The sequence below is a fragment of the Ochotona princeps genome, chromosome 14 (assembly GCF_030435755.1).
Source record: "Ochotona princeps isolate mOchPri1 chromosome 14, mOchPri1.hap1, whole genome shotgun sequence".
In the NCBI taxonomy this organism is placed as follows: domain Eukaryota; kingdom Metazoa; phylum Chordata; class Mammalia; order Lagomorpha; family Ochotonidae; genus Ochotona; species Ochotona princeps.
In genome coordinates, this window is record NC_080845.1 from 53,932,132 (window position 1) to 53,959,791 (window position 27,660).

General features: G+C 38.9%; 1 protein-coding gene across 8 annotated transcripts in view; it reads right to left on the reverse strand.

The window, feature by feature from the left end:
• Positions 1-27,660, reverse strand: part of KDM4C (lysine demethylase 4C) — a 325,582-nt gene that overhangs the window by 228,392 nt on the left and 69,530 nt on the right. For 5 of the 8 annotated variants that reach the window (XM_058672446.1, XM_058672439.1, XM_058672441.1 and 2 more), the window contains 3 exons: positions 21,093-21,142; positions 10,465-10,568; positions 6,774-6,911 (listed from right to left, as the gene is read on the reverse strand). In XM_058672446.1, the coding sequence (XP_058528429.1) occupies positions 6,774-6,911; positions 10,465-10,568; positions 21,093-21,142 (292 nt within the window). Of the gene's footprint in view, positions 1-6,773; positions 6,912-10,464; positions 10,569-10,865; positions 11,523-21,092; positions 21,143-27,660 lie in introns of those variants that run through there. The other 3 variants (XR_009246612.1, XM_058672443.1, XM_058672444.1) reach the window with 2 other exon arrangements.

Genomic DNA, 27,660 nt, shown 5'->3' on the forward strand with positions numbered 1-27,660 from the left:
GATTCTGTGGAGAATTTTTGGGCTCATCCTGTGGGGTTCAATACCCACTGGTTTGCATGATAGTTGGGTTTGGTAACTGCTGAGCTGGATATGACCACGGAACTCACCAACACTCATGGGAACTGGGGTTCAGAGTAGGTCACGTTGCCCTAAGCTGTAGCATCCACAAGCACACCCAAACATTGAGTGTGGGGGTGCGTTAAGACACAGCATCCACCAGCACTCACAAAGGCTGAGACTGGAGGCGGACCATGCTGGACAGGGCCTTAGCACCCATTGACACAAGTGAGATATGCGTCTGGGAGTAGGCCTGGTGGGGTAACCTGGGGAACAGCTCTACAAGGCTGTAGCTCCCACTGGTGAGCACAATAAATCAGTAAAAACAAATCACACATTTGGCTTGTAGTTATTTACTATATAAATCCTATGTTTAACTTGTAGTCATTTAATACACCAAATCCAGAAAGATGAGTCTAAGAGGATATGCGGCACTGGGAATAACATTCTGCCTCAAAGTCCAGCCTCAATTCACTTTTTGCCTTCATCTTTTATATTCAACTCCTCCTCTACAACTTAACATGCTGACTCTTCTCAAAAGGAAAGGTAAGAAGGGCTTGGCAGCGTGGCCTAGTGGCTAAGGTCCTCACCTTGATCCCATATGGCCGCTGGTTCTAGTCCCGGCAGCTCCACTTCCTCTCTGTCTCTCCTCCTCTCAGTATATCTGACTTTGTAATAAAAATAAAATAAGTCTTTAAAAAAAAAAAAGGAAAGGTAAGAAAAAAGGAATAGGTAGAACAGAAAAACGACTGACCCCTGCTTACTCACATAATTATCTCAGATCACCACATATATTAAGAAATGCAACATGTATCCAGCTCCGGGAGTGACAGTGACATATTGTAAACTACTACTATTGTAAACAGCTACTATTATCATTAAACTACATGGAAGTGGAATGAGTTACACACTGATCAGTTTTCAACACAGCGTATGTAAGTTACTCAAAATGTTACTTCATTTTTCCTTAAAGCACTAACTACAGACTCAAAAGACAGCTAATACCTTGATTTCTGATTAGAAATTAAACATCAGTATCATAAAGTTAATCTATCTCCACTCAAATCTCATAACAAGGTATTAATCAATAAAATCAGGGTCTCTGGCTTTGAGGATTTCGACCCTATCTCTCTCCCGCAAGAATGACATATACTAACCAATTAGCTTTATTTATACTTCATCACTTAGAGTCTTAGCTTCTTGAAATGTCACATTTCTCCATCCCTACAACTTAATACTTTATAAGTATAAAATGGAGACACAATGTTTTTCACAGCTCTGAATATTTCTTCTATACATATAAATACTAACTCCTCAATCAGAAGTACAAGCTCCCTACAGGGCTATCTTTATGTACTACTTTTTCTCTCCGTATTATTCTACATGGTGCAGTGTTTAATGGATGAAAGGCACAAAACAATGTTGTGTAAACAATTCTGGTAAGACAGAACTACTCTGCATAATATAATGGCACACACATGCCTCTGTCTTCTGTTCAATCAGAAAACACAAAGAGTGAACCCTAACATACATAAGCTAGAGAATTCTTTTAAATGATGTGCCAAAGTAGGCTCCTCAAGTGACACATATGTCACTTTGTTAGGAATGTTGATAACAGCTTATCCAGATGGGGAACAGGGATATACGTACATCAATTTTGCTTTGAATGTGAAATGTAAAATACCGTTTCTTTATTTAAAAAAAAAAAAAAAAAACCTTGCAAGTCAGAAATACAAAAAGAGAGAGGGAGAGACAAAGAGAGAGATCTTCTATCCACTGACTCATTCTCCAAACCGCTACCTAGGCCAAAGCTGGGCCACTCTAAAACTGGGGGACGAGAGATTCCTCCAGGTCTCCCATGTAACTGTATAGGAGCCCAAAGACTTGGGCCATCCTCAACTGTTTTCTCAGGCCAATCAGGCAGTCAGGACACAAACCTCACCTATTTAGGATGCTAGTGCTACATATGGAGGATCACCACACTACACCACTACACTGGCTACAATCACTATTTTGTTTTAAGAACAGCAAAGCAACTGAACAACTTTCTTATATTGTGTTATCACGAAAAATAAATCAAAAACAGAACAGAAAATGAAATATAGGATTTTTTAATGCAAAATAAGAAACCCTGCAACATAAAGTTTGTTACATGCACTATAGCAGGCACTAAAAATGGAAATGTCAACAACTTTTAAATGAGCAATTTGCAAAGCTCACTTCTTTCCTTCACATATAATTTAAGAAATATCACCATACTAGTATTTTGTGATCCAAAATACTGAAATACAACCTAAGGGCTCATAATTAAAATGATGCTTAGTTGTTTTACTAAAGATTGTCCAAAATTAAATATTTTTGAAAGGATGTTATTGGATTTAAAGAAAACTAAGTTTCAACTGAAAAACATTAAAATACAAAAACAGAATAAACTCATAGCACATCACTTACATGCTAGACAATTTAATAATTAGAATTCCCAAGTTAAAGGTAAATCTCAAGATTTGATCATCCCCTTTTAAACTTATTCAAATTCTTCAAAAGCATAAGTATAGTTGGAAGGTACAATTTTCTAACTTTCTGAAAAAATCATGTCAATATATCACTCCAAGTAAAATTAATGCAAAATGAAAGATATTATCTTAGTGTCACCAAATATTACCCTTCCTTCCAAGAAGATAACATCATCTATCCTGCTGGGGTAAGTCCCTCACACTGCAGTCACTGTAACAAATACACTGCCCTGATAATGTAGGCTAGATATGACTGTCCCCAAGACAGAGATTCTTTTTCGCTCAAGAAAATCAGTAAAGTAAATAACTTTTCTTCCCTTCGAGACAATCACAGCGCTTCAGGCTGCTGCAACACAAAAACAAAATATCTCCACAAATGTCTCCAAACAGTCAAGCTGAACTCTAAGTCAAAGCTTCATTTAACAGCCTGTCAGTTTTCTGATGTGAAGCTAATGAATGTGGTGGCAAACAAATCCATCAAACCTAACATTGAAACAACTGCACTCCATCCCAACAAACGGAAAAATGAAATACAACCTGCGGGCCAGCTCTTTGATCTACCCAAGTCAGGAAGTAGACCTGCAAGGGCTACTACAGAAATTGCAGAGGTAACGGTGGGTTCCATTTCACCAAAGAAACAATGCTACAGAAATGGAAAACAGTGATCTTAAATATGCACAATTGTCCAATTTCAAAACTCAAGCTATCTGCTACAAATGTTCAAATCTGTAACACGAAAAAAATAATATTAATCATTCTAGATCACTAACAATTAAAGCTATAAAGATTCCTAAGATAAATGACAGTATGTTTTACTAATACTTCAGCTTTGCAAATGGAGGTTTATTAAACATTCCTTTGTTCTTTATGAAAGCTCCTTGAGAAGACAAAGATCTCTTTCATCTCTGTACAAACGCATCACAAAATGCCTCCTGCAAGGAAGGACCTCCCTGAGCACTCACCAAACCGGAACCCAGCCTGGGTGCGCGACACTTAGAACATCACTGTCCACTTTATTCTGTGAAAATCTTCCCTCTATGAAACTACACACTAAACTTGGAGGTGACTTCTTGCTAAACATAAAGTCCTTTGGTTCTGGACCACGTTGCCGTGGATTTAGCTATCTTTCCCAGGCCAAGGCAAAAACAAAACAAACAAACAAAAAAAACTGAATGATCTTGAATGAACTCAAGCTTGGTTGTTTTCAGACCAAAACATAATTATCACTCAAGCCCACTGGATCAATTAGCTAACCCTCAACCTTCAAACACCAGGATCCCATATGGACAGCAGATCATGTCCCAGTCGCTCCACTTGTTTGTGGCCTGGGAAAGCAACAGAGAATGGCCCAAAGCCTGGGGACCCTGCACTCATGTGGAAGGAAAGAAGCTCTTGGCTCCTGGCTTTGGAATGCCTTAGCTCTGTCCACAGCGGCCAACTGGGGAATGAAACAGAGATGGAAGATTTCCCTATCTCTCACTCCTTCCAGCCCTCCCTTCCTCTATCTCTAACCCTTATTTCAAAAAATCAATTAATGAATGTTGAAAAAAATTACATTTACACACACAAATCTAACAATCCGGTAATGTTGTATAAGCAACCATATATGTCGAACCAGCATTGCAGACGAGCTGCTGCCAGTGACACTGGCATCCCACATCAGAGCACTGGTTCAAGTTGTTACAACTCCACTTCTGTCCCAACTCCGATAAGGTGCCTGGGAAGGTATCAGATGATGGCATACGTCCAGACTTTGAAACCCATGAGAGACCCAGATGGAGCTCCTGGCTCGTGGCTTGGCCCTGAGACAGCCTGAGCCACTACAGCCACTTGGAGAGTGAACCAGGAGATTTCTTGGCCTATCTCTCTATATCACTGTGCCTTTTTGGAAATGAATCAAATAATTGAGAAAACACCAAAATCTAAAGGAAAATGCCATCACATTGTGAGACAACTTATTAACAGAGAATAGCCAAGGAAACATTAATGTTGATGGTATAAATTGACAAAATTTAGGATATCTTTTTTTTAAAGATTTACTGACTTTTACTGCAAAGTCAGATATACAGAGAGGAAGAGAGACAGAGAGACAGAGAGACAAAGAACTTCCGTCAAGTGATCTCAACGGCCAGGGCTGTACCGATCTGAAGCTAGGAGCCAGGAACTTCTTCCAGGTCTCCCACACGGGTGTAGGGTCCCAAGGCTTTGGGTCATCCTCAACTGCTTTCCCAGGCCACAGGCAGGGAGCTGGATGGGAAGTGGGGCAGCTGGCATTAGAACCGGAGCCCATATGGGATTCTGGCGCATTCAAGGCGAGGACATTAGCTGCTAGGCCACCGTGTCGGGCTCAAAATTTAAGATCTTAGTGGAACAATCCAACAGTATGTTTTAGAAGTCTAGTCTCCTCCTCAAATACAGAATAACTAAAAATGGTTATATGACTCAAGGTGGATTTCTACATTATCACCACAGCAATGATTGACTGGTACTTTCTGAAGTAGGTATGCATCATCGTTATACCCTACTCTCACCAACATCCTCATCCAAATCCCAGAAATGTGTGAGTATGTTATTTTATATGATGTAAGAGAGTTTGCAGACTGCTTACTATGAAATGTAGTGAACCACATAAGGACGAGAGCAAGGATTCTAGAAGCAAAGCCTCATGGTTGATTGATACTAAGGAAACCGGTTGTCAGTCCTAGAAGAACAATGAGGTGAATTCCACCAACTGATGAGAGAGGAAAGGGGGTTCCCCCTCCCCAGCAAACCTCCAGAATGGAATGCAGCCCTGCAAGCACCTTGACATCTAACTTGTGAGACCAACAGTGGGCCTGTAGGTAACAGCACTTTGAGATAACAAATGGATATTTTTTAAAACACTAAATTTGTCGAAATCTGTTCTAAGAGCAACAGAAATTTAATATACTTAGGGTAAGTACTCCTTGGCCAAAATGAAGGGAGACATGGAGATAACTCTGAAAAATAACTCTCACATATCCAATCACAACACTAACTGGAAAAACAGCATTATGCATTGAATACTTACATCAAATACAATATCCATAAACAAACAAAGCAATTAATCTACTCACTAAAACTGAATCAATGGATACTACCCACATCTAAACTCATTTGCCCTCAAACAAGTCCATAAAGTACCTAGGTATTTCTATCTTAGGTATGAACAATAAATGACATTTCTAATATTGCCTGGTCCACTGGAGTAAAAATGCTGCCCCTCCAGGCCTTGTGTTCTGTCTCAGCCCACCACTCCTTACAATGCCACAGCTCCGAGGGGCTCTGTCAGCTGAGACTTCCCAAAGTCCACCACCTGTCTCCTGCCCCTCCATTTCCACCCAAAATGGTAGAAATGAGAAATAACAACTCCAACACTCACAGCATTTCAGCTTCTCTTGAAAAGAGGTAGAGGTATCCCATCTAGGTCAGTACCATGAATTAGTTCTGAAGTCTGCATTACATAAGTATTACCCTGCACCTTTGCCTTAGAAGCTCTTGGGAAAGCAGTAAACCTAAGAGAAATCACCACCACTTTGAAGATATTGTCTTCCATTTAGTGCCAAGGGGAATGTCATTAAATTGAATAAAAGTTGGTGCTTATAAATAAAAATACACAGTATGGTTACTTAATTAAATATACTGATCAAGAGATAAAAATTTTATAGCAAATTTAACATGTTGCATTATTACTTTCAGGAAATCTATTTCTGCAATAAGGGTAAAGAAAAATCATTCCTTCTTAACATTTTCCCTCAACTTCTCCCTACAATATTATGAGACAATTTCTTCTATAAAGAATCATTTTGTAATCCAGGGACTGAACTCCAATAACGAGAGACTTCAGTCTGTCAGCTAAGAGAGATTCAAGAACAATATGGAGTCAATGAAAACTCTTGCCAAAAATCAGCTGTTGTGCTTAAGAGAAAACATATATCCATTGCATAAAGTTATATCAAGGTTGAATTGCTCCACATTAATCTCAAAACAGGAAAAAATGTGTTACAAGTGGTCATGTGGCCCATGAAAAACTAATATACTTAGCCTGAAATGAATTACTGTGGTTGAGAGGCACATATTGTTAATGCAGAAAAAAATTCAGTGCTGCACATGTTCTTAGATGCTCCCACTATAACAACAAAAACACATATTTAATTTATATTTTACGTTTGAGGCATAACTTACCAATTTCGCAAGCTTCCCGTAGTCAATCCATCTGACAGTAGCGAAGTTTGTAGATTCTGCACAATTGAAACCATGATTAAAACCAGCATGGTAGCCATAAGGGAAAGTGATCATAAATTCCCCGGCCTCCTGGGTGATCTGCAAATGAAGAATTCACAATATTCTTCAGTAATGAAACTTCTCAAATTTTTATTCAAATTAAAATATATTTCTTTTAAATAAAAAAAAGCCATAATATCACTGCAATAGCAATATAAGATACGTTCCTCCAGAATCTTCACTAAAACCTGAAATCGTCTATTTTCAGGAAATTTTTAGGACACTTTTCTAAGCAGAATGACTTTCTGGCACTTAGCTCAATCACTTAATGTACAATTAAAAGTACTCACCTTATTTTAACAAATGCTTCAGTACTCTTTCATTTACTCATACTAGCTATGACTGAACATTCCCACGTATGAATATTTCAGTAATCTGCTTTACTGAAGTTATGCATAAAAACCCTCATAAATAATGATTTTAAATAAGACACACAAAACTTTGGCAAACTGCTGGATAAGTTATGATTTCTCATTGGAGAAATTATTAAGTTATTCTTTCATAACACTCAGGAAAACAATTTACTATATTCCATTTAATTGTACAAGTTTTCTTCAAAGAAATAAATATACACGATGAGTAAGTATTTTTTTTTAAATGTAGTTAAAATAACTTGCAAAGACATGTCAGTCAATATAAGAAATGCATTTATCCAGTTCCTACTTCTTAGACACAAGGTCATTTTTTATAATCTGCAAAGTAACACAAAATATGAGCTACAAAAGGAAGAAAACATGAGAGCATGAGAAAGAAGAGAATTTCATTTCCCCAAAATCCTAAGAGTAAAGCAAGTGTCCTCCCTGCCTAAAATACTAAATCTTATCAACACAATCCGAGCCTCAGGAAATCCTGAGTCCTACCACAAAGAGTAGCAGCCTAGCCGCCCCTGGCCAGGCAGATATGGAATTACCAGGGCTCAGCCCAGTTCTGTTTCCATTGTTCTGAGCCTCACCCACTACAGGCCCACTCTCTGCTTCCCTGGAGTCACTGAATCTCACTAATTAGATACTTCTTGCAACATGTGATAAACCAAAATTCACAATTGCTCAACTATAGTTGTGCTACTGGACTGAGGAAACAACCAATACTGTTCTACTGAATTCTGCCTACAAGGCTTGTGTTTCCTACAAAGAAAATACTGTCTGGCAATGTTTTAAAAAACAACATGTTGCTTGGACTGGAACTTCACACTTCAGGGTTCAGTCAATTTCATAAACAGGTTATTTCCACTTAGGGACAATCTAAGGCTAATACACTGCCTTCATGGTGACAAACTGGCACGAAAGAACATGGACAATATAGAGGAAAGTCACTGCACTAGAAGCATCATTTTTTGCAGAGTAAAGGTTTGGCACTTAAAGCTTTTTTTTAGTAATTGGAGAGACGGAGGCAGGTTTCATGGTTATCACATATACCATGAAAGAGACTGGAAGTGTATACAATCCAAAAGTAGACATTAACTGCTGGCTACAAGGATTTTACACACACACACACACAAATACACACAAACTCCCGACTGTGTGTGAATGTGCTGAGAGAATACAAAATGCATTCCCAGTGAAAAATGCTTACCCAAAGTGAGAGGGCTGAGGAAGAAAGAGTGTGACACTATATAACACGGCCTGTGCAAAGTCCGTTAGAGGGACCGGTGCAGTGGCGCAACATACTAATCCTCTGCCCAGTGGCACTGGCATCCTACACGGGGACCAGTTCATTCAAATCCTAGAATTCTATGTCATAAAGATGAGGTGAGAGCCTATACATATGTTAGGGAGAGTTGCAGGTCAAAACCAAAGGGAAAGGAACCTGCCTCCATCTCCCCAATTACTAAAAGAGAGATTTAAGCGCCAAAACATTACTCTGCAAGAAATGAGGCAGGTTCTCTCCTTTCCATAGGTTTTCTCTCTGAAGACCAGCAGTAACACACCTAACTCCAGCACTAAAACCAAGGAAAAGGTTTTTCTGTCTTCAGGGACACTAGTCCAAGCCTTGACCTCTTGCTTTTAATACCCATCAGAGGTGTTTAATGTAACTGTGACAACTACTTCAAAAAAACTAAACAAAACAAAACAAACAAAAAACCACCAGTCTCTGATGTGACACAAGCCAGCATGGAGCAATGGCCCCTCACAGGGGACAGCATGCACCCTTGAACAGTGCTACAGACTGCCAGCAACTCTTGCTCCCAGTCATCAATACTGCCCACCTGCACACAGGCATCATAGTTTCCACAGGCAACGTTATGTGCTTAAGTCAATGGTCAGAGCAGACTCCTCTCAAGCCTGGATACTGCACAGAGACTCCAAGCAGGCTGAAGAGCAATTCTTGGCACTTGGAAAACTTCAACGTTGAACACAGACACACATTGCTCCAAAATAAGAACCACATTAAGACAAAAAAAAAAAAAGCCACACTAAGGACACAGGATTAGCAACATGAGAAGGAAGATGCAGTCACCAGGGAAAAGCTTCAGCGATGAAAAACAGCAGGGATTATGGGAAGGAAGCTTGAATAATACATAGAACAGTAAGAGGAGCTATTTTTTAATGTAAGTAACCACGAGTAACGAAGCACTTACTCCTCCTGAACTTGAGTCTTTATTATCTAGTCAAAAGCTATTTTTCCCCACTACAGCTTCTTCCCATAAAAATACTCTAGTTCTCTAACTATTCTGACCCAAAAACTACCCATAGACACAAAGAATGTAAGATCTGGTATCTGCTGAGTTTTACACTCTTAATCTTCAGAAACACCCCAAAGAAGAAATATCTGATTATTAAATCATCGGGCAATTATATTCATTATGAAATCTCAATTGCAGTATGTCTCAGTGTGTTCAGAAGCTACATAAGGCTTCTACAATCACCAGTTCTAACCAAGATAGACACTAACAATCACTCTGGATCAGTTTTAAAACAGATCCCATATACATAAGCTACTCCACAACAGAGAGTTACCTCTCATTTTGTAGGATGTGCACACATACTATTTTCAAAATTATTATAAGCGAACTATAATATGGAATCTTTAAATCTTTAAAAATATATCCTGAAATAAAAACAACTTCAAATTAGGTTTTAGATAAGTAATTGTGGCTGAGTGCAGTAGTCGTCTAGCAGCTAAAGTCCTCGCCTTGTAATCACCAGGATCCCATATGGGCACTGGGTCATGTTCCAGCTGCCCCGTTTCCCATCCAGCTCCCTGTTTGAGCCCCGTGAAAGCAGTTGAAGATACACCAAACCCCTGGGACCCTACACCCATGCGCGAGACCTGGAAGAAGCTCCTGGCTCCAGGCTTTGGATTGGCTCAGCTCCAGCTGTTGCGACTACTTGGGGAGTGAACCAGTGGATGGAAGATCTTTCTCTCTGTCTCTGCTTGTCTCTGCAAATCTGACTATCCAATGAAAACAAATAAAATCTTTTTAAAAAACCTTTAAACAAATAATTGATATTATGAAACATAAATTAAAATGCCTCTGTCCCTGACATAAATATGCTACTTGAAGTCAAAGATACATTAGTCTATGTTAAATTCACCGTAAATACAGTCCTACACACGAAAGTGAATGTGTGAAAGAGTAAAACTAAAATACCTTGTCAAAGGGAATGCCATATTTCTTCAATACTGAAGGAGAAATAAGTGTCATCTTGTGGCGAAGAAATGCATCACACCCTTGAGAACTACTTGGAAAAAAACCTAAATAGAAACAATACAGATAATCAGCACTGTGTCCAATCAGTTAAAATTTCAGGCAGTTGATTATATTTTTAACTTTTGGAGCATTTACCATACTTTTGTGTAAGATGGACAAATGCCAAAAATCCTCACACAAAACTCTGTTGGAGCCAAAGCCCTAAAAATTAAAAAATATATGAATATATCTTCAAATACTGATCATTTTTTAGCATACAAATGTGCTAACTTTGAGAATGTCATTGGTAACACGTTTGTATTCAACCTACTAAATATCTGATAAACAAATAGTAAGCAGAGATTAAAAGAGTAGATGTGCTTTTTGATTGATTGGTTGGCTGATTTGAAAGGTGGCATGATGGGGGAGAACTGTAAAAAGAAAGAAATCTTCCATCCTGACTCACTCCCCAAATGGCCAAAAAGCCAGGAGCTCAGAATCGCATCTGCATCTCCCTTGTGTGTGGCAGGGCTCCAAGTACAGTAACAGCTGCACTAGTACGGAGCTAATCAGTAGCCCAACCCCTGGGAGGGACCCAAATCAGTACTCTGAAATAGGATGCCAGCTCAAAGTTGAATCCTACTAAATTGAATTTTAGTAAAAGAATCCCTCATTTTAAACTCCTAGAATGAACCATTCCAGAAGTACTTATTCTAATATCTGACATATGTACACACAGAGCAGTTTCCCACATTTCTTTGTCTCTTCCAAATCAGATTAAAACTGCTACTAATTTCCTGAGTCAACTTCCTGGCCAACACCCACCAAATGTTTGGAGCCTGCCTCACCAGTCTGTATAGAAGTGTTTTGAGGAGGCTTTTAAATGAGGAAGCCAACCATGCAGCAACCCTTTCATTCGACAGTATATTATGCACCAAGACACAGTCAGTTTTCTTCATCACTGACTTCAATCCAGCAGTTCTGTCTCAGGCTGACTCTCATTAACTCAGTGATGCAATCTAAAGGAAAATGAAAATGAACATGCTTAATGGCCTGCTAGTCCCTTCCTCCCTGAGACAAAGACAGCCACGTGGAAAAGATGAGGGAAGCAAGAAGACAAGGACAGAAAACAAGCATGAAAAACAGAGGAGAATCACAGAGGGAGGGCACAGATGGCAGAGCACACATTAGAACACACGTGTGACATGTGTGACCAGCACAGAAAGAAAACCCACTTGTACTGAGCATTTCTTTTGTGACCAAAAGCAAAGGAAAAATGGCTAGAAATGAGTAATTTACCTTCATGGTTCACTATGTAAAACTAAAGCAGGAATGTGATCCATCTGATGAAGAACTGTCTAGCTCTCATGAAAACAACTAATCATTGTTTTAATCACATAGAAGCATTCCCCATGATTACCTTTTAATAAATAAGCCTTTACTGATGCTGCAATGGCAGCATGGGATAAGTCACAGCCCAATAAATAAATAAATAAAATAATAAATATGGGACTTGGCACTGTGGCGTGGCAAAGAAAGCTGTTGCCTCCCCTACCAAAATCCCATATTGGCACTGGTTCAAGTACCAACTACTGCACTTCTGACAACTTTCTGCTAATAGCCTGGGAAAAGTAGTAAAGAAAGGCCCAACTGTTTGAAATAAAAACAAACCCGAAAGCCAAGAGAGTTTGTGGGATAAAAGGAACCACTGACAAAAGGTAGTACATTTTGCCTGAACATCCGCACCTATATCTTAAGAAGCTAGAGAAGACAGGGGGATACAGAAAAATATATACCTATAGCAATAGCAGAAATACTATCATACCCTACAATGTCAATAGGAATAAAATGTACTGCTTACCCCTATAACCATTTGGTGCAGTCTACTGTTTATGGTTAACATTAAAATGTGTGTGTGTGTATGTGTGTGTGTGTGTGTGTTTGTAAGTCATTACTGGATAGAGAAAAAGGGCCACACTAACAGAATGGCCAGGTCTAGACAATAAGGTGTTAAGTTCTACACACAAACAATAAGGTCCATATGCACATGAAAAACACACCCATTTTAATACAACAATTCAAATGGATATCAAACTGTTCAAATCTGTAACTTTGTATAGAACTAAAAGAATTAGGTCTAAATTAAAATCAATGAAGAAAGAAAAGTCAATTTAGTTTTATTTTGATATGGATTTGTAGTCAGGACCTCAACACTGAGGTGGCTGGTCATAAGTTAATTTAAACTGGAAAAATCACTCAAGGAAAATAATTTGTAGTGTGTTAAGAACTTCGTATTGGCTGAGAATTTATAACATGGTAACATAATTATGTTTTTTAAAAATACCTCATAAACAATATCAATGATGTACAAAGCATTTGCCTTAAAAAGATCCGTCTGTCAAAATATCTGCCTGGCAACATTCATACTCTTATGCCCTTACTTACTTCATTTAGCTCACAAGCAACACAAAAACCAGAATACTAATCTCTATTAAATTATAATTCTATTATTTAACATCATTATAAATTATAATAGTACATAGTATAATATTTTTAAGGCAGAGCTGTCCTTCCTAACAGTGTTTTTCACAATACTCAGCTTTGAAGTCACTTGTATAGGAAATATATTTAATCAACTCTCATAGAAAAGATACCAACTAACTTTTTTAAAGAAAATTGTTTACAATGTCATGAGTTGCCTTAACAATCAAAGGTTTCATTCTCCATTAGGTAACAACAATCCAACAAATAGTAAGCAGGTAAAACAACCAGACATAAAACACTGTCTCAAGACAATAAAATAAAACTGTAAACAAATCAAGAGAGGAGGAAGGAAGGTTAAAGCATTGCTTTGCTCATAAGCCTGTATTCTGAAATGCATAAAATTGTTCACCTTATAAAAATAAAATTGCAAAAGAAAATATGTTATTTAACTAAAACTCATGTTAAGACAATCACCAGAGTTTTCCAAATACTATCAGTTACAGAGACAATCAAGTACGGGTGAAAACTTTTGCAAGTTCATTATGCATCTTCAATCAATTTTGTATGTGTACATATGTGTGTATTCCTTGAGGTTCCTTTTTTAAACACAACTTATTTAGAAGAAGCCATCTTACGCATGTCAGTTGGGATGCTACCTGGGACACCGACATGCCATGTCAGAACACCTGGGAATGAGTCCTCCTCCCATGCACACTGAATGAGAAAGCAGATGACACCTCAAGTATTTGCAGTATTTGTCACTCATGGAAGAGTCATAGATTGAGTTCCTTGTTCCTGTCTTCCATATGGCCCAGTCTGATACTAAAACATTTGAGGAGCAAAGAGAATGATAAAAAAGCTCTCTTTCATTCTCTCTCACTCACTTACTTTTTCTCTCCAACGTCCTTCACAATAACCAGTTTTGAAGTCACTTGTGTAAGAAACATATTCAATCAATTCTCATAGAAAAGATACCAATTAATAGAAACTATCACATACAGTGTGAAGATACAAGGCAGTGAGCATCTCTACTTTCAACTCAAAGAGGGACTCCCAGTGAATCTACTGAATGTATCTCGACAATAGAATGCTGGACTCTCTGCTTTTGTCCATGCCTACAATGTCAGGATACACTTCAACAGCAGAATGATGAACATTACAATATACTATTGTAATGACACGGGGAAAATTAGTGGAGAGGAAGGGATCTGGGGAGGCGAAAGAAAATCATGGTGCCTACGGAACTTTATGATGGAATAATAAAATAAATTAATTAAACTTTAATAAATAAAGGTAAATAAAATCAAACTTTGGTGATTCTTTTAAAGATTCATTAACATATTTGAGAGGCAGAATTAGAGAGAGAGATACCAATCTTCCACCTCTATGTTCATTCTCCACATGATCTCAATGGTCAAACTGATATCATAGCCAAATCTTCTGGGTTTCTCACATGAGTATAAGGGACCAAACACATGGACCATCTTTTGTTGCCTTCCTAGGCCACTAGCAGGGAACTGGATTGAGAAGTAAAGCAGCTGGTACTTGAACTGGTATTCATATGGGATGCCAACATCACAGGCAGCAGCTTACTCCATTGGACTACAACACCAGCCTCGTAGTGATTTGTTACGCATATGTGAACATTAATCTGGGGAAGCTGACAGTATATATTAGCCATTCAGACAAGAATAGTGGGGGAAAGGAGCAAACGAGGAAAAAAAGAGATGCATTATATATCTTCAGTTCCACGCTAGCAAACGATATTAACACAATTTCACTAATTAAATTTAATTATGCATTTACTGGGTCTTTTCTGCAGTTTTTCAATATTTATAAGATTAACATGAGGTATAAAAACAAATAACCAGGACAGGCATATGGAGAAGCCATAAGGATGGCAATTAGGATGTCTATGTATACGCATGCTTGTGAGGTCCTGGCTCCATTTCCAATTCTTGCTTCCTGCTAATGCACACCCTTGGAAGCAACCAGTAATGGCTCAAACACATAGGTTCCCACCAGGTGCATGGAAGAGCCCAACTGGCTTCAGCCTAGCAAAGCCCTATCGTGGTTCACTGAGGAATGAATTAAGGGGTAGATGATTTCTCTCTCTCTCTCCATTTAAAATCAGGAAAGAAAAACAAAGTGAGAAACAATACATAATCAACACAAAAATAAATACTTTGGATATTAACATAAAGAGAATACAGATCAGTTGCTTCTGTGAGAGATCCTTTCAGAAATAGATGCATCTGATCTACACATGAACTTCTGCGTAAAGCTTATTTCTAACCAGAGCCAATGTCATACATGATAAGAGAAACCTAGTAACTTTGACCTATCTATACTCTTGCTTGCAAGACTGACAACACAGATTCATGCCACAGTTGGCCTCTTTTCTTAATGGGTTACTCACTGCTGGGATAGAAAAGCTTCCAGAACTTTCCTCTGCCCTAATCATAAATGTCCCATAACATACCAATCAACTCCACTGCTAGAGCTCTATAGGAACTATAGAAAATCTTATATTGATCTAAAGATTGAAAAGGACTGGACTATCTGCCTGGTTTTACCTCCTGAACACAACGTTAACTATGTAAAGGCAAAGTTTTTTTTTTTTTTTTTTTTTATCTTTTGATGTCTGCCTTTTGCTTTTTTTTTTTTTAATTACTTATTGTTTAACTTCAGTAATTACATTGTATTATGTGACACAATTACATAGATACTTGGGTTCTCCCCACCCCTCCCCAAACCCTCCCACCATGGTGGATTCCTCCACCTTGTTGCATAACCACAGCTCAAGTTCAGTTGAGATTTCCCCATTGCAAGCATATACCAAACATAGAGTCCAGCATCTTATTGTCCCGTCAAGTTCAACGGCTTCTTAGGTATACCCTCTCTGGTCTGATGACAGAGCCAGCAGAGCATCATCCCAGTCAATTGAAAGCTCCAACATACCATCAGCAAAAATTTACATCATTATGGAATTAATTGACATAGTAATGAGTAACCAATATGTTAAAAGTAAATGCGGGTTCCCAGCCACCTTCTGTGACCACCTCACCTATACTTCAATTTTAGTTTATACACAACATATAACATTCAAAACATAACATGTTATACTTAACATCATATCATCTTAAATTAAGGCAAACATGTGGTATTTAACCTTTTGGGATTGGCTCATTTCCCTTAGCATTATGGTTTCCAGTTTGGCCCATTTGGCCACAAAGAACTGCATTTTGTTTTTTTTAATAGCTGAGTAGTATTCCATGGAGTAGATGAACCATAGCTTTCTTATCCAATCCTCTGTTGATGGGCATTTTGGCTGCTTCCATGTTTTTGCAATTACTGATTGTGCTGCTATGAACATAGGAGTGCATGTTGGTTTCTCATAGAACAAGTGTTCTGGATATATTCTAAAGGCAAAGTTTTTACACTTCAAGCTAGCTGGTATAAAATTGACAGTAAAAATCTCCACCTAATGGAGCAAATTTGTGGGCTAGAACACACATGGCATTTTACCACATTCCTAACACCATTTTATCATCTCACATTTTCCTCACATGATGTTTCCTACAGAAAACACAGACACAGGTCACCAGAATTGCCAGGGAAAGCACACTGGAATCAAACACATTCAGGGCAAGGGGATCAGAATCTGCCTAATTCAATCTCATCTCTCCTTCCCCACATCCATCCCCAAATAACAGAAACCTTCCACTTTGCTCCATAAAAATCCCTGTCTTAGGCCCCACGGCAGTGGCCTACCGGCTAAAGTCCTCACCTTGAATGCCCCGGGATCCTATATGGGCGCCGGTCCTAATCCCAGCAGCTCTACTTCCCATCCAGCTCCCTGCTTGTGGCCTGGGAAAGAACAACCCAATGCTGTGGGATCCTGCACCCGTGTGGGAGACCTGGTAGAGGTTCCTGGTTCCCGGCTTCGGATCGGCACAGCACCGGCCGTTGCACCCACCTGGGGAGCGAATCATCGGACGGAAGATCTTCCTCTCTGTCTCTCCTCCTCTCTATATATCTGACTTTGTAATAAAAATAAAAAATAAAATCTTAAAAAAAAAAATCCCTGTGTCCCTGAAAGCTGGCATTCTCTTCCTCAGTTAATCCTCCCCATTTTTCATGCCGTGTCTCAGAACTATCAAGAATATTGCTCTATAAAATATCAAAAATATTTAAACACAGTGACATCACTGATATCAAATTATGAGGGAATCTAGCCAATAATAAAATACAAATAAATACACCCTGAGATACCTTTCATTAATCTATGCCTAAGGCACAAGTTGGGCATGAAGGCATAGGACATATCACTGGACTTCACTTTTTATGACTTCCATGCAAACTTAATTATTTATACTCCAGAGTGTTTTATTTCTAAGCCTTTCAAAACCAGATTTTTCCATTATTTATTGATCAATCTATTAAAAAAAAAAGGAGAAACAGATCAAGAAAGATGATTCGCTTTCCACTCCCACAATGGCTGTAGCTGGGCAAGGGCTGAAGGAAGAAACCAAATCCAGGCCTCCTATGACTGGCAGGGACCTAATTTCTCAAACCAACACTGCTGCCTTCAAAAATCTACCTTGCCAGAAATTCTAAAGTCAGGAGACAGAGTTAAGTACTGAACACCAGCACTAAGGTGTGAGATAACAGGAATTTTTCCAGCATATTAACCAATACGCTAAATACCCACCCCCCAAAAAACATCTTAACGTAATATTATCAGACTATCAGCTAAACAATGTTTAAGGGAATAATTCTTACTATTATGAAAGCTAACAAAAGTGGATTTTTCCTAATTCCAAGAGAGAAATATAAAAACAGACCATTTAGAATGTTTACAAACGTACCACAACTTAATATCTCTTACCATCCTTTTATTAATTTTAGCCCTGCAACTCCTAGCTTTTTGGATGGAAAACTCTCTTAGGCTGTTTGAAAACAGCTTGCCAGATATCCACATGCTTGCTCTATTTGGAATATAATCTCAGGCAGGCCACAGCATTACCACCTGCATCCTACCACAGGCCTGTACTTGTTCCTTACACACAGATTCCTGAGTAGCAGGTTAAGATTCTCTGATCTTAAGGCATATACCCACAGGCACATAACCACCAACTAAGCCAATCATAATTCTTCTGGTCTCTGGCTGAACAGTGCTTTCTGTTTACTACGGTGATAAAATCAATGTAATGATTCTCAAGTAAATATAATCATTTAAAACAAAAAAAAAATCAATTCACTTCCACTCTTCCGTTGCTTAAAGCGATACTACTGCTAATCATTCACTGTTGCCCAAACTGCTAGATCACATGAGTTTTTATTTCAAATAACCATAGTTTTCACCAATGTAAGTCAGTTTCAATTTTTCAAAATTACAGCATTTTATTTACACTAAGATACAAATGGAACACTCATGAAAATTTTTACTTTCCCACTCTAATCTATACTTTTGCTTAACTTAATACAATAGCAGTTATTGTCTTTGTCTAAAATAGATGAGATTTAGACATTTAAAAACTGAAAATCTCCCAAACTGTCATTCATGATTTAACATTATAGCTCTATTCTCCTATATATTTTGTGATTCAACTGTATCAGAGTACAAATTAGAAGAATGAAATAGGCATTACAGATGAACAAAACAAGCATAAAAATTACAACAATTCACTTGAGATTCTTTTATTACATTTATGTCTACATAATATTGAAAAACTCCTGTATAAATGAGAAACCATCTGAAGGGCAAAATCAAACTCCTGGCTTTATTAGACACAGGCCTAATATCTTTCAGATAAAATATCTGTAGGTGCCACAGTCAATCAAGATTTCAATAGAAACTAAGATGAAAGCATTCATGCATAAAAGGCAAGTGTGATGATTATTATGTGCAGACAAGACAATGGAAAATATCCAAGCCTACTTTGTACCAAATGTATCAAATGCTGCCGTAGCCTAGACATTCTATCAGGCTCCATCACACTGCCTTATTTTATCATGTTAATTATTTAGCAGGATTCAGTTGATCTGGCTGGCATCTGGTTGGCAGATACAAATCCTCCACTACCTGATATTTTTTCCTGATTCAATTCTCAAAATAATACAATAAAAATAATTTTGAATAAGCATGCGATTAAATTTAAGGTCCTTTTCATCCTTGGGATTTATTACACTCTTACTGATCAGATAGATGGCACCCATTTTCCTGTAATATCATCTTCAAAACAGTTTACTTCTAAGTGTTAATAGACAGTTTACGTCAGAAATCTGAGTGTGTAATTCAACACTGTAGAGCTTAGTCTGAGCTTAATTTTCAAAGTACTCTGATGGTGACATTAATAAAAAATGGCAGAACAATTATACACAGAACAGTAGAGTTCAGCATACAGTTTTATCACAAAGCTCACTGCCTACGTATTTAAGGATTATGGAAATCATCTTCTAAGCCCTGCTCTCATCTATTATCCAGATTCAGAACTCATTCAACATAATATTCACAACATTAGTCCCTAGCAAAGTTCAAGCATAAAACTACATTGCAATCATTACTATAATATATTGCATTTAAAAAAAAAAATGAGGCTTTGGGCCTGGTGAGATAGCCTAGTGGCTAAAGTGCTCGCCTTGAGTGCACTAGGATTCCATATAGGTGCCGGTTCTAACCCCGCTGCCTCACTTCCCATCCAGCTCCCTGCCTGTGGCCTGGGAAAGCAGTTGAGGATGGCCCAAAGCCTTGGGACCCTACACCCATGTGGGAGACCCAGAAGAGGCTCCTGGCTCCTGGTTTCAGAATGGCTCAGCTCCAGCCATTGCAGCCGCTTGGGAGTGAATCAGCGGAGGGAAGATCTTTGTCTCTCTTCCTCTCTGTATATCCAACTTTCCAATAAAAATAAATAAATATTTTTTAATGGGGCTTTATACTTACTAGCCTGCCAGAATTCTATTAATCCTTCTTACAAGTAAGATATTTTAACTGTTCTAATATTCTTCTATAAATCGGAGAAATGTTAAATTTTTGGATGCCACTAAGAATTTCTAATCAGAACTGTTAAAGCAAAATACATAGTTTCCCAATGTCCCCATTGCACCAGAAAATGAAAGCATTTAGATTGCAGAATCAGAATTTCTTTCCTAAAATGAGCTAGCTCAGTGGTATTTAGCTTCGCACCAGATTAAAAGGACATTGTTCACTGAGTAGTCGATCTTGGAAAAGAACAAATCATCTTGCTTCTCAATTGTCCACTCAAGTAATAACTTCACTTTCTCCTAGAAATAAGTCACGACTAGCTTAAAACTTCTTTGGTAAGAGTGGCTAGCAAAACAGAAGACAAGGATGGCAGGGACTGGATTTGAGTCCCTTTCCCCACGTGTAAACAAATAAGAGCAGGGCTGCCTGTCCAATTTTTAAGAAAGAAATAAAGTATAAAGTAGTCTAGCACTTCTGACTCACAAGTAGGTGCAAGATGAAACCATCGCTACAGAGCTGCCAGAACAACTCTTCATTCTGACCCATTCAAAGATGGAGAAGTAGATTAAAAGTAAGAAATCAAGCTGAGGTAAAGTTTCATTTTGCTTATCCAAAAAGGCACACAATCTCATGTGCATTGAGCCACCAGGGGCATTCATTTCATAAAGGGAGTCCCAGGCTGCAGGTCACAGAAATGGGTACGAGAGGTGATAAAGCCCAACTCTGTGGGGAAACAATACAGAAGCATAAGAGCAGTGTAAAACACCTACACCCCGACACACAGCAGCAGTACACTTTGAAAGAGCATCACTTAACAGCAAAAAAACCACTGCTGGTATAATTATATTGAATACGTTATATAGAAGCAAAAATAATCTTTGAAAACAGAGTAACTGAAGTCACTTGAAAAAATATTAAGCAGCCAACAAAAATAGCTATGATATTATGAGAAGAAAAAAATTTTCACAATAAATTTTAATTGTTCGGTTAATGTAACCTTTACATACCAGTTACCTGAAAATAATAAAACCAAGAGTATCGAACTACAATGTTAAACACCTCAAAAACAAAGAAGCTGTCACAGTTTAAAAAAAAAAAAAAGGAAAGTGAATTTTACCTTGAGCTAGTCTTTCAAGTCGTTTTCCATGCTCCGGGGGTATAGCATACCTAAAATTTTAAACATAAATAAAAATTTCAGGTTTGTAACTTTTCATCTGCTATTCTAAAGACATCTACTCATCAGTGATGTTATAAAAAAAATCTGCACTAAGCTTCACTTAAGTGAACTGTGATTTAAAAAACCAATCATTCATATCCTTTAGATATTGAATGGAAGGAAATCAAACTTACAAACTCTCTATTTCAATGTCCTGCCAACCAAATTTAAAGGGATGGAAGTAACAATCCAGGACCTATAAGCCACTTAGCAAAGGGGTGGCTAGTCACAGCCTGGAACCACTCCACATTTTCATAGCACTTCAGCACTCTGCAGCTACTTTTGGTTGTAGGTTTTTCGCTTTGTGGTTGGTTGGTTTCAGATTTTGCTTTTAAGAAAACTTGAGTCATCACCTTTTTAACCATTAAAATATTATGATTAATGAACTGGATATTATACCAAAGTTCTGTTTCTCCAAACTTTTTTCTGAAAACAGTGTAACTTTCAAAATATTTTAATTCAAAACCCACTGTTTTTTTAAAACATTTTTATTTATTTCATCATTGTGTTACTTTCAAAATCTTTAAATTCGTTGTAGGGAATGTGGGAATGCTCATTTCTACCTTGAAATTTTTACTGTGAACTTAACAATAAGGTTTAAAATGACAATATCCTATAAAAAAAATACTACATTTCATGGGAATTTGTAATTAGGAAAACTGATCATTCAATAGCTCAAGTAAAAATGACATGATAATCTTGAAGACATCCATGTGCTATTTGCTTGATATTTATAAGGACAATAAGTTAATTAAACATAGCTAATTAAATATAGTTAATATTAACTCAGTTGCATTTAACGCCAGTAACCACATATGCAAAACTTAAATGCATCCACTGTAACTAGGCAATCCACTGAAAGCAAAAGCTCAACCATATGTCCTGCTCCTTGACGCTAATGAAATTAATCCTGCTGAATTAAGAAAAAAGGATTAGCATAACTAAACAACTTTCATTCGATGTCTGGTTATTGCCACACTCCACCAGCTTGTAATCCCTGCTTTAGGTCACACATAGTCAGAAAAAGGGAAAAAAAAGCACATCCATACATGCTTGTTTGTGTTCGTGTGTGTGTGTGGGTGTGCGTGTTTGTGTTCGTGTGTGTGTGTGGGTGTGTGTGTGTGTATATGTGTCTCACACCAGAGGCTCAGTTCCCTCGTCATGCACATGTACACAGGCAATGGCATGTGCCTCTTCACAGTTCATACATCCAGAATCGCTTCTCGAAAAACTGGCAAATATAAGGCTCCTCCACCTGAAGGATAAGTATCTGTTCACAAAAGAGCTTTGTGAGCAACTGCGAGGGAAGGAGGAAAAACACAGCTCTACCGCAGCCGCTTCTGCTGGTTCCCCAAAGACTGCAATCATAAGAATTCAGTCCCATCGCATCTCTTCCCAGGAAACCTTCACGATCTTTCCTACAAGAAAGCTATTTCCCAGTTACAGTTGCTCCTGTCTTAGCCAGAGCATTAGTTAAATTGGTTCTACTTTTTTTTTTCAGATTGTATATAATGTCTGAATCCAATGTAAAACAGGTCCAGTTCACTTTCCATCATTACTGATTATCAACAAATTTCTCAGGGCTGATACAGTGGCTTAGCAAACTAATCCTATGCCCATACATGCACTGGTTTGAGTCCCAGCTGCTCCATTTCAATTCCAGCTCCCTGCTCATCACCCGGGAAAGCAACAGAGGATGTGTCAGGTTCTTAGACTCTGGCACCCACATGACAGCCCTTGTACCCACAGGCTCTTGGCTACTAGCTTAGGTTGACAGCTCTATTGTGGCCATGTGGGAAGTGAACCAGTGGATGGAAGAGCTCTCTCTCTGCCACTTTCTCTCTATGACTCTGACTTTTAAATAAAACAAAATAAATTTTGAGAAACAGTAAAATAAAAAACAATAAAAATGTTATGGGTATCAGACCACTGATACATTTCAACAGTGACAGAAAGCATCAAGGGATGTAAATTACTCCCCATCACAACTTCACACTCAGAAAGGCACCACCTGCAAGGCCAACATCCCATATGCACAACAGTTCCAGGATCAACTGACCCACTACTGACCCAGCTCCCTGCTAATGCACCTGGGAAACCAGTAGAGGAGGGGGGTCCAACTACGTCTACCTTTGCTACCCAAATTGGAGAATAAGTTCCTGTGATCACTGTGGCCCTTTGGGGAATAAACCAGAGGGTGGAAGATTCTCATTCTCATATTCTCTCTCTCTCTCCCTCTCTCTCTCATCTGCACCACACTCCAACCCTCATATATCTGCATGTCAAATGAAAAAAAAAAAAAAACTTCTAAAAATTGGAAAAGAAGGGGCTAGTACAGATGTGGTGCTGGCGTTCCATCTGGGTGCCACATCATGTCCCACATGCTCCATTTCTGATCCAGCTCCCTACTTACAACCTGGGAAAGCAGCTGAGAATGGTGCAAATCCTTGGGCTCCCGCACCCAATGTAACACTCAGAAGAAGCTCCTGGCTCCCAGCTTCAGATCGCCTCAGCTCTGGCCATTGCGGCTATTTGGGATGTGAACCTGCAGGTGGAAAGCTCTCTTTCTGTCCCTCCTGTCTCTGTAAAAATATGCCTTTCGAATAAGAAATAAATTGATCTTAAAGAAAATAGAAAGTAATCATAATATATTGCAATTATTCAGTTTTTCATCAAGCTTAATAATGTAGGAAAGAATGGTTTTAAGTATCAGGAAATCATTCAAAATCAATTCATCTATTTCTTACCATTATCAATGAATTGATATCACTATCTCAGCACTCAGGCAGCAATATACATACATATACCCTATTCACAACCACAAAACTGCTCAAAGGACACTGCCATTCCTTTACTCAATTATCTTCCTCCATCTAATAAAACTCAAGGATATTTTTTCAAATGCAAATCACAGAAGTAGAAGGGCATATTAAAGTAATTTATTTTGAGGTTCCCTAACCTTTTTTTCTCCTCTACATTGTTAAAGGAACAGAATCACCAATACCGCTCATGACCAGCAACAAATGAGAACCGGAAGATGAACAAGGACACAGAATATAACCACTGGAGCCATAAAACCAAGCAAGCTTACTCCGTAAAAAAGCCATCCATTGACTGTGACAGTCATTTGGAGAATGAACCAGCAGATGAAAAACTTCTCTCTTCTCTTTCTCTCTGTCTCTTCCTCTCGCTTTGTAAATTCAGCAAGTAAAATAAACATATCTTTAAAAAATGAATTACAAAAAAACTCACTTTGCCAATAACACTAGTTCTGTTAGTGCAGTAAGAGGGGGCAGAAAGGGATACTTTGATGAAAGATATGCGCCTGGGGCCTGTTGTGGGCTAAGGAGTTGATTAGCACTGGTTAAGCAGAGCACTCAGGAATTGGGCATCGGCTAAAAGCACCTGGTCTAATCAGACTCATTAGCATCCTATTGTTCTGTTAAAGGGACTTGGGGGAAAGAGTATATAAGGAGTAATACAGAGAGGTGTAGGAGAGGCTTCCACCATCTCTGATCTCCTGTCTGTGCTTCATCCCCAGACCTTGGCTGTGTCCACGTTACTGGCTCTGCTGGCCGGAACAAGGGCCCACCACGGTGTCCTAGCAACTAAAGTCCTTACCGTAAAAGTGCCAGGATGGGGCCCAGCACATAATGGTTAAGGTCCTCATCTTGAACATGCCTGAACCCTCTATGGGCACCAGTTCTAATCCCAGCGGCCCTGCTTCCCAACCAGCTCCCTGTTTCTGGTCTGGGAAAGCAGTCAAGGATGGCTCAAAGCCTTGGGACCCTGCACCCGCATGCAAGACCCGGAAGAGACTTAGGGCTCCTGGCTTCAGATCGGCTAAGCTCCAGCCATTGTGGTCACTTGGTGGAGTGAATCAGTGGACAAAATATCTTCCTCTCTGTCTTTCCTCCTCTGTATATCTGATTTGCCAATAAAAATAAGTAAATCTTTGCAAAAAAAAAAAAAAAAAGCCATGTGCCTAAACTGTAAGTATCATAAAGATAGTTCTTTTAAAAAATATATTGATATGTATTCACACATACATACATATTTCTATTTGAAAGGAAAGTTTTAAAGAGAGATGGAGAAAGAGAAAGATCTTCTATGCACTGGTTCACTGCCCAAATGGCTGCAATGAGCAGAGCTGAGCTAATTTAAATCCAGGAGTCAGGAGCCTCCTCCAGGTCTCCCCCATGGGTACAGGGACCCAAGGACTTGAACCATCCTCTACTGCCTTCCTAGACCATAAGCAGGGAGCTGGGTCAGAAGTAAAGCAGCCAGGACATGAACCAACAAACACACAGGATGTCAGCCCTGCCAATCCACTGCGCTAACTGTATGCAATAGGATATTTCCAAAATCTAGCCTGATACAAGACATAGATATGGTGCTTAATAAGAATTTAATAAACAAATAAGAACCAAAACATTTAAGTTATTTGCACATATTCAAATTTTACATATGGAGTGGAGAGGGAAAATACAGTAACTTCCAAATTTGGTTAAAAATAATTTAATTGGGCCCAGCGGCATGGCCTAGCGGCTAAAGTCCTCGCCTTGAAAGCCCCGGGATCCCATATGGGCGCCGGTTCTAATCCCGGCAGCTCCACTTCCCATCCAGCTCCCTGCTTGTGGCCTGGGAAAGCAGTCGAGGAAGACCCAATGCATTGGGACCCTGCACCCGCGTGGGAGACCTGGAAGAGGTTCCTGGTTCCCGGCTTCGGATCAGCGCGCACCGGCCCGTTGTGGCTCACTTGGGGAGTGAACAATCAGACGGAAGATCTTCCTATCCGTCTCTCCTCCTCTCTGTATATTTGACTTTGTAATAAAAATAAATCTTAAAAAAAAAAAAAAAAAAAAAAAGAAGTCACCACATGAATGAACATGGTCCTTTCTTTCTGAACTGACCATGTCACCATGACTTCAGCTTATACCCAAACCACTGGCTCACTCAATCTCAAACTATAAACCCCAAAACTATAAGGCAAAATAAATGTTCCTTTCTATTACTCCTCTCAGTTTTTTCAATTCTGGTCACATAACCCCAAACCATAGGACCTGGCCTTGTGGCACAGTGAATTAAGCTATGGCTTAGGATACCAGTATCCCATATCAGAATCAAAGCTTCTCCTCTTTCAATCCATCCCCACATAGGCACACGTTCAGGTCCCAGCTGTTAACACTTCCAATCCAGCTCACGGCTGGTGTACCTGGAGAGCATTACAAACGGCCCAGGGGCTTGGGCCTCTCTCTGTATCCACATGAAAGACTAAGAGGAAATCCTGACACCTGGCCTCAGACCTGCCCAGCTGTGGCCAGTCGTTTGGGAAATAAGCCAGTGCATGTAGGATCTACCTCTTGGAGTCTCCTTTCTCTGTAACTCCACCTTCCAAGTAAGTAAATAAATTACATAAGAAAAAGCTGGGACTAGCACCGTGGTGTAGTAGGTTAAGTCTCCACCTGAAGCACCAGCTTCCCATACGGGTGCCAGTTTGAGTCCTGCTGCTCTCCTTCCACTCGAGCTCCCTACTAACGGCCCAGGAAAGCAGTGCAAGATGGACTGAGCAGCGGTGTGGGAGACCTGGAAGAAGCTCCTCACTTCTGGCTTCAGACTGGCCCATCTTGAACTATTGCAGCCTTCTGGAGAGTGAAGCAGAAAATGGAAGATCTCTCTTGTCTCTCCTTCTCTGCCATTCAAATAAAAATAAAATAAATCTCTAAAAAAAAGAGGGGAAAAAAGCCATCCAATCAGAGTAATAAAATGCAATCTTACCAGATTCAGAAATTTGAGATTGCTATTTTCATTTATTCAAATGACAATTACACCATTATAATTACACCATGCATGAATAAGATAAAGTGTAGTAAAAGATGCCACTACATTGACTTCCTCTACAAATGAAATCCATTATGATTAACTCCAACCAAGCAGCGAAGCATTTCCTAGCAGGTTTCCTATGATCGGAATTGATCTTCAATAGGAAATTCCCTACACAACTGAAAACCCCTTGGAGAAAGAAAGGCTTCCAAAAGCGCCAGAGTACCCATGTTGTCCACATGCAACACAAGTAACAGACAAACTGAAACACACATAGCCTTAAATGTTAAAATGAAGCAGTAAACAGTCAAGTTTTCACAACTAAGGTTAATCTTGTTCACTAGTAAGCAGAGATGCTCATATAGCAGGTAAAAACAAATGCAACACCATTTAATCCAAACCTTTGTTCAAAGAAAACATCCTTCCAAAGAATATTCACTTTGTTAAATCTGAAGGAAAATGATTAAATATGCTTTTGTCTCTGATTAGAAAATCATAGCAATCATATTATACTTGCTCTGCTCTCTCAGAATATCTTTACGAAGACAAGACTCTAAGATTTATCCATATGTCAGTAAATAAGGAACCCCGTAATGGAGCCCACACAAATTGACAATCACTGGCACAGTGTGTGTAACGACAAATT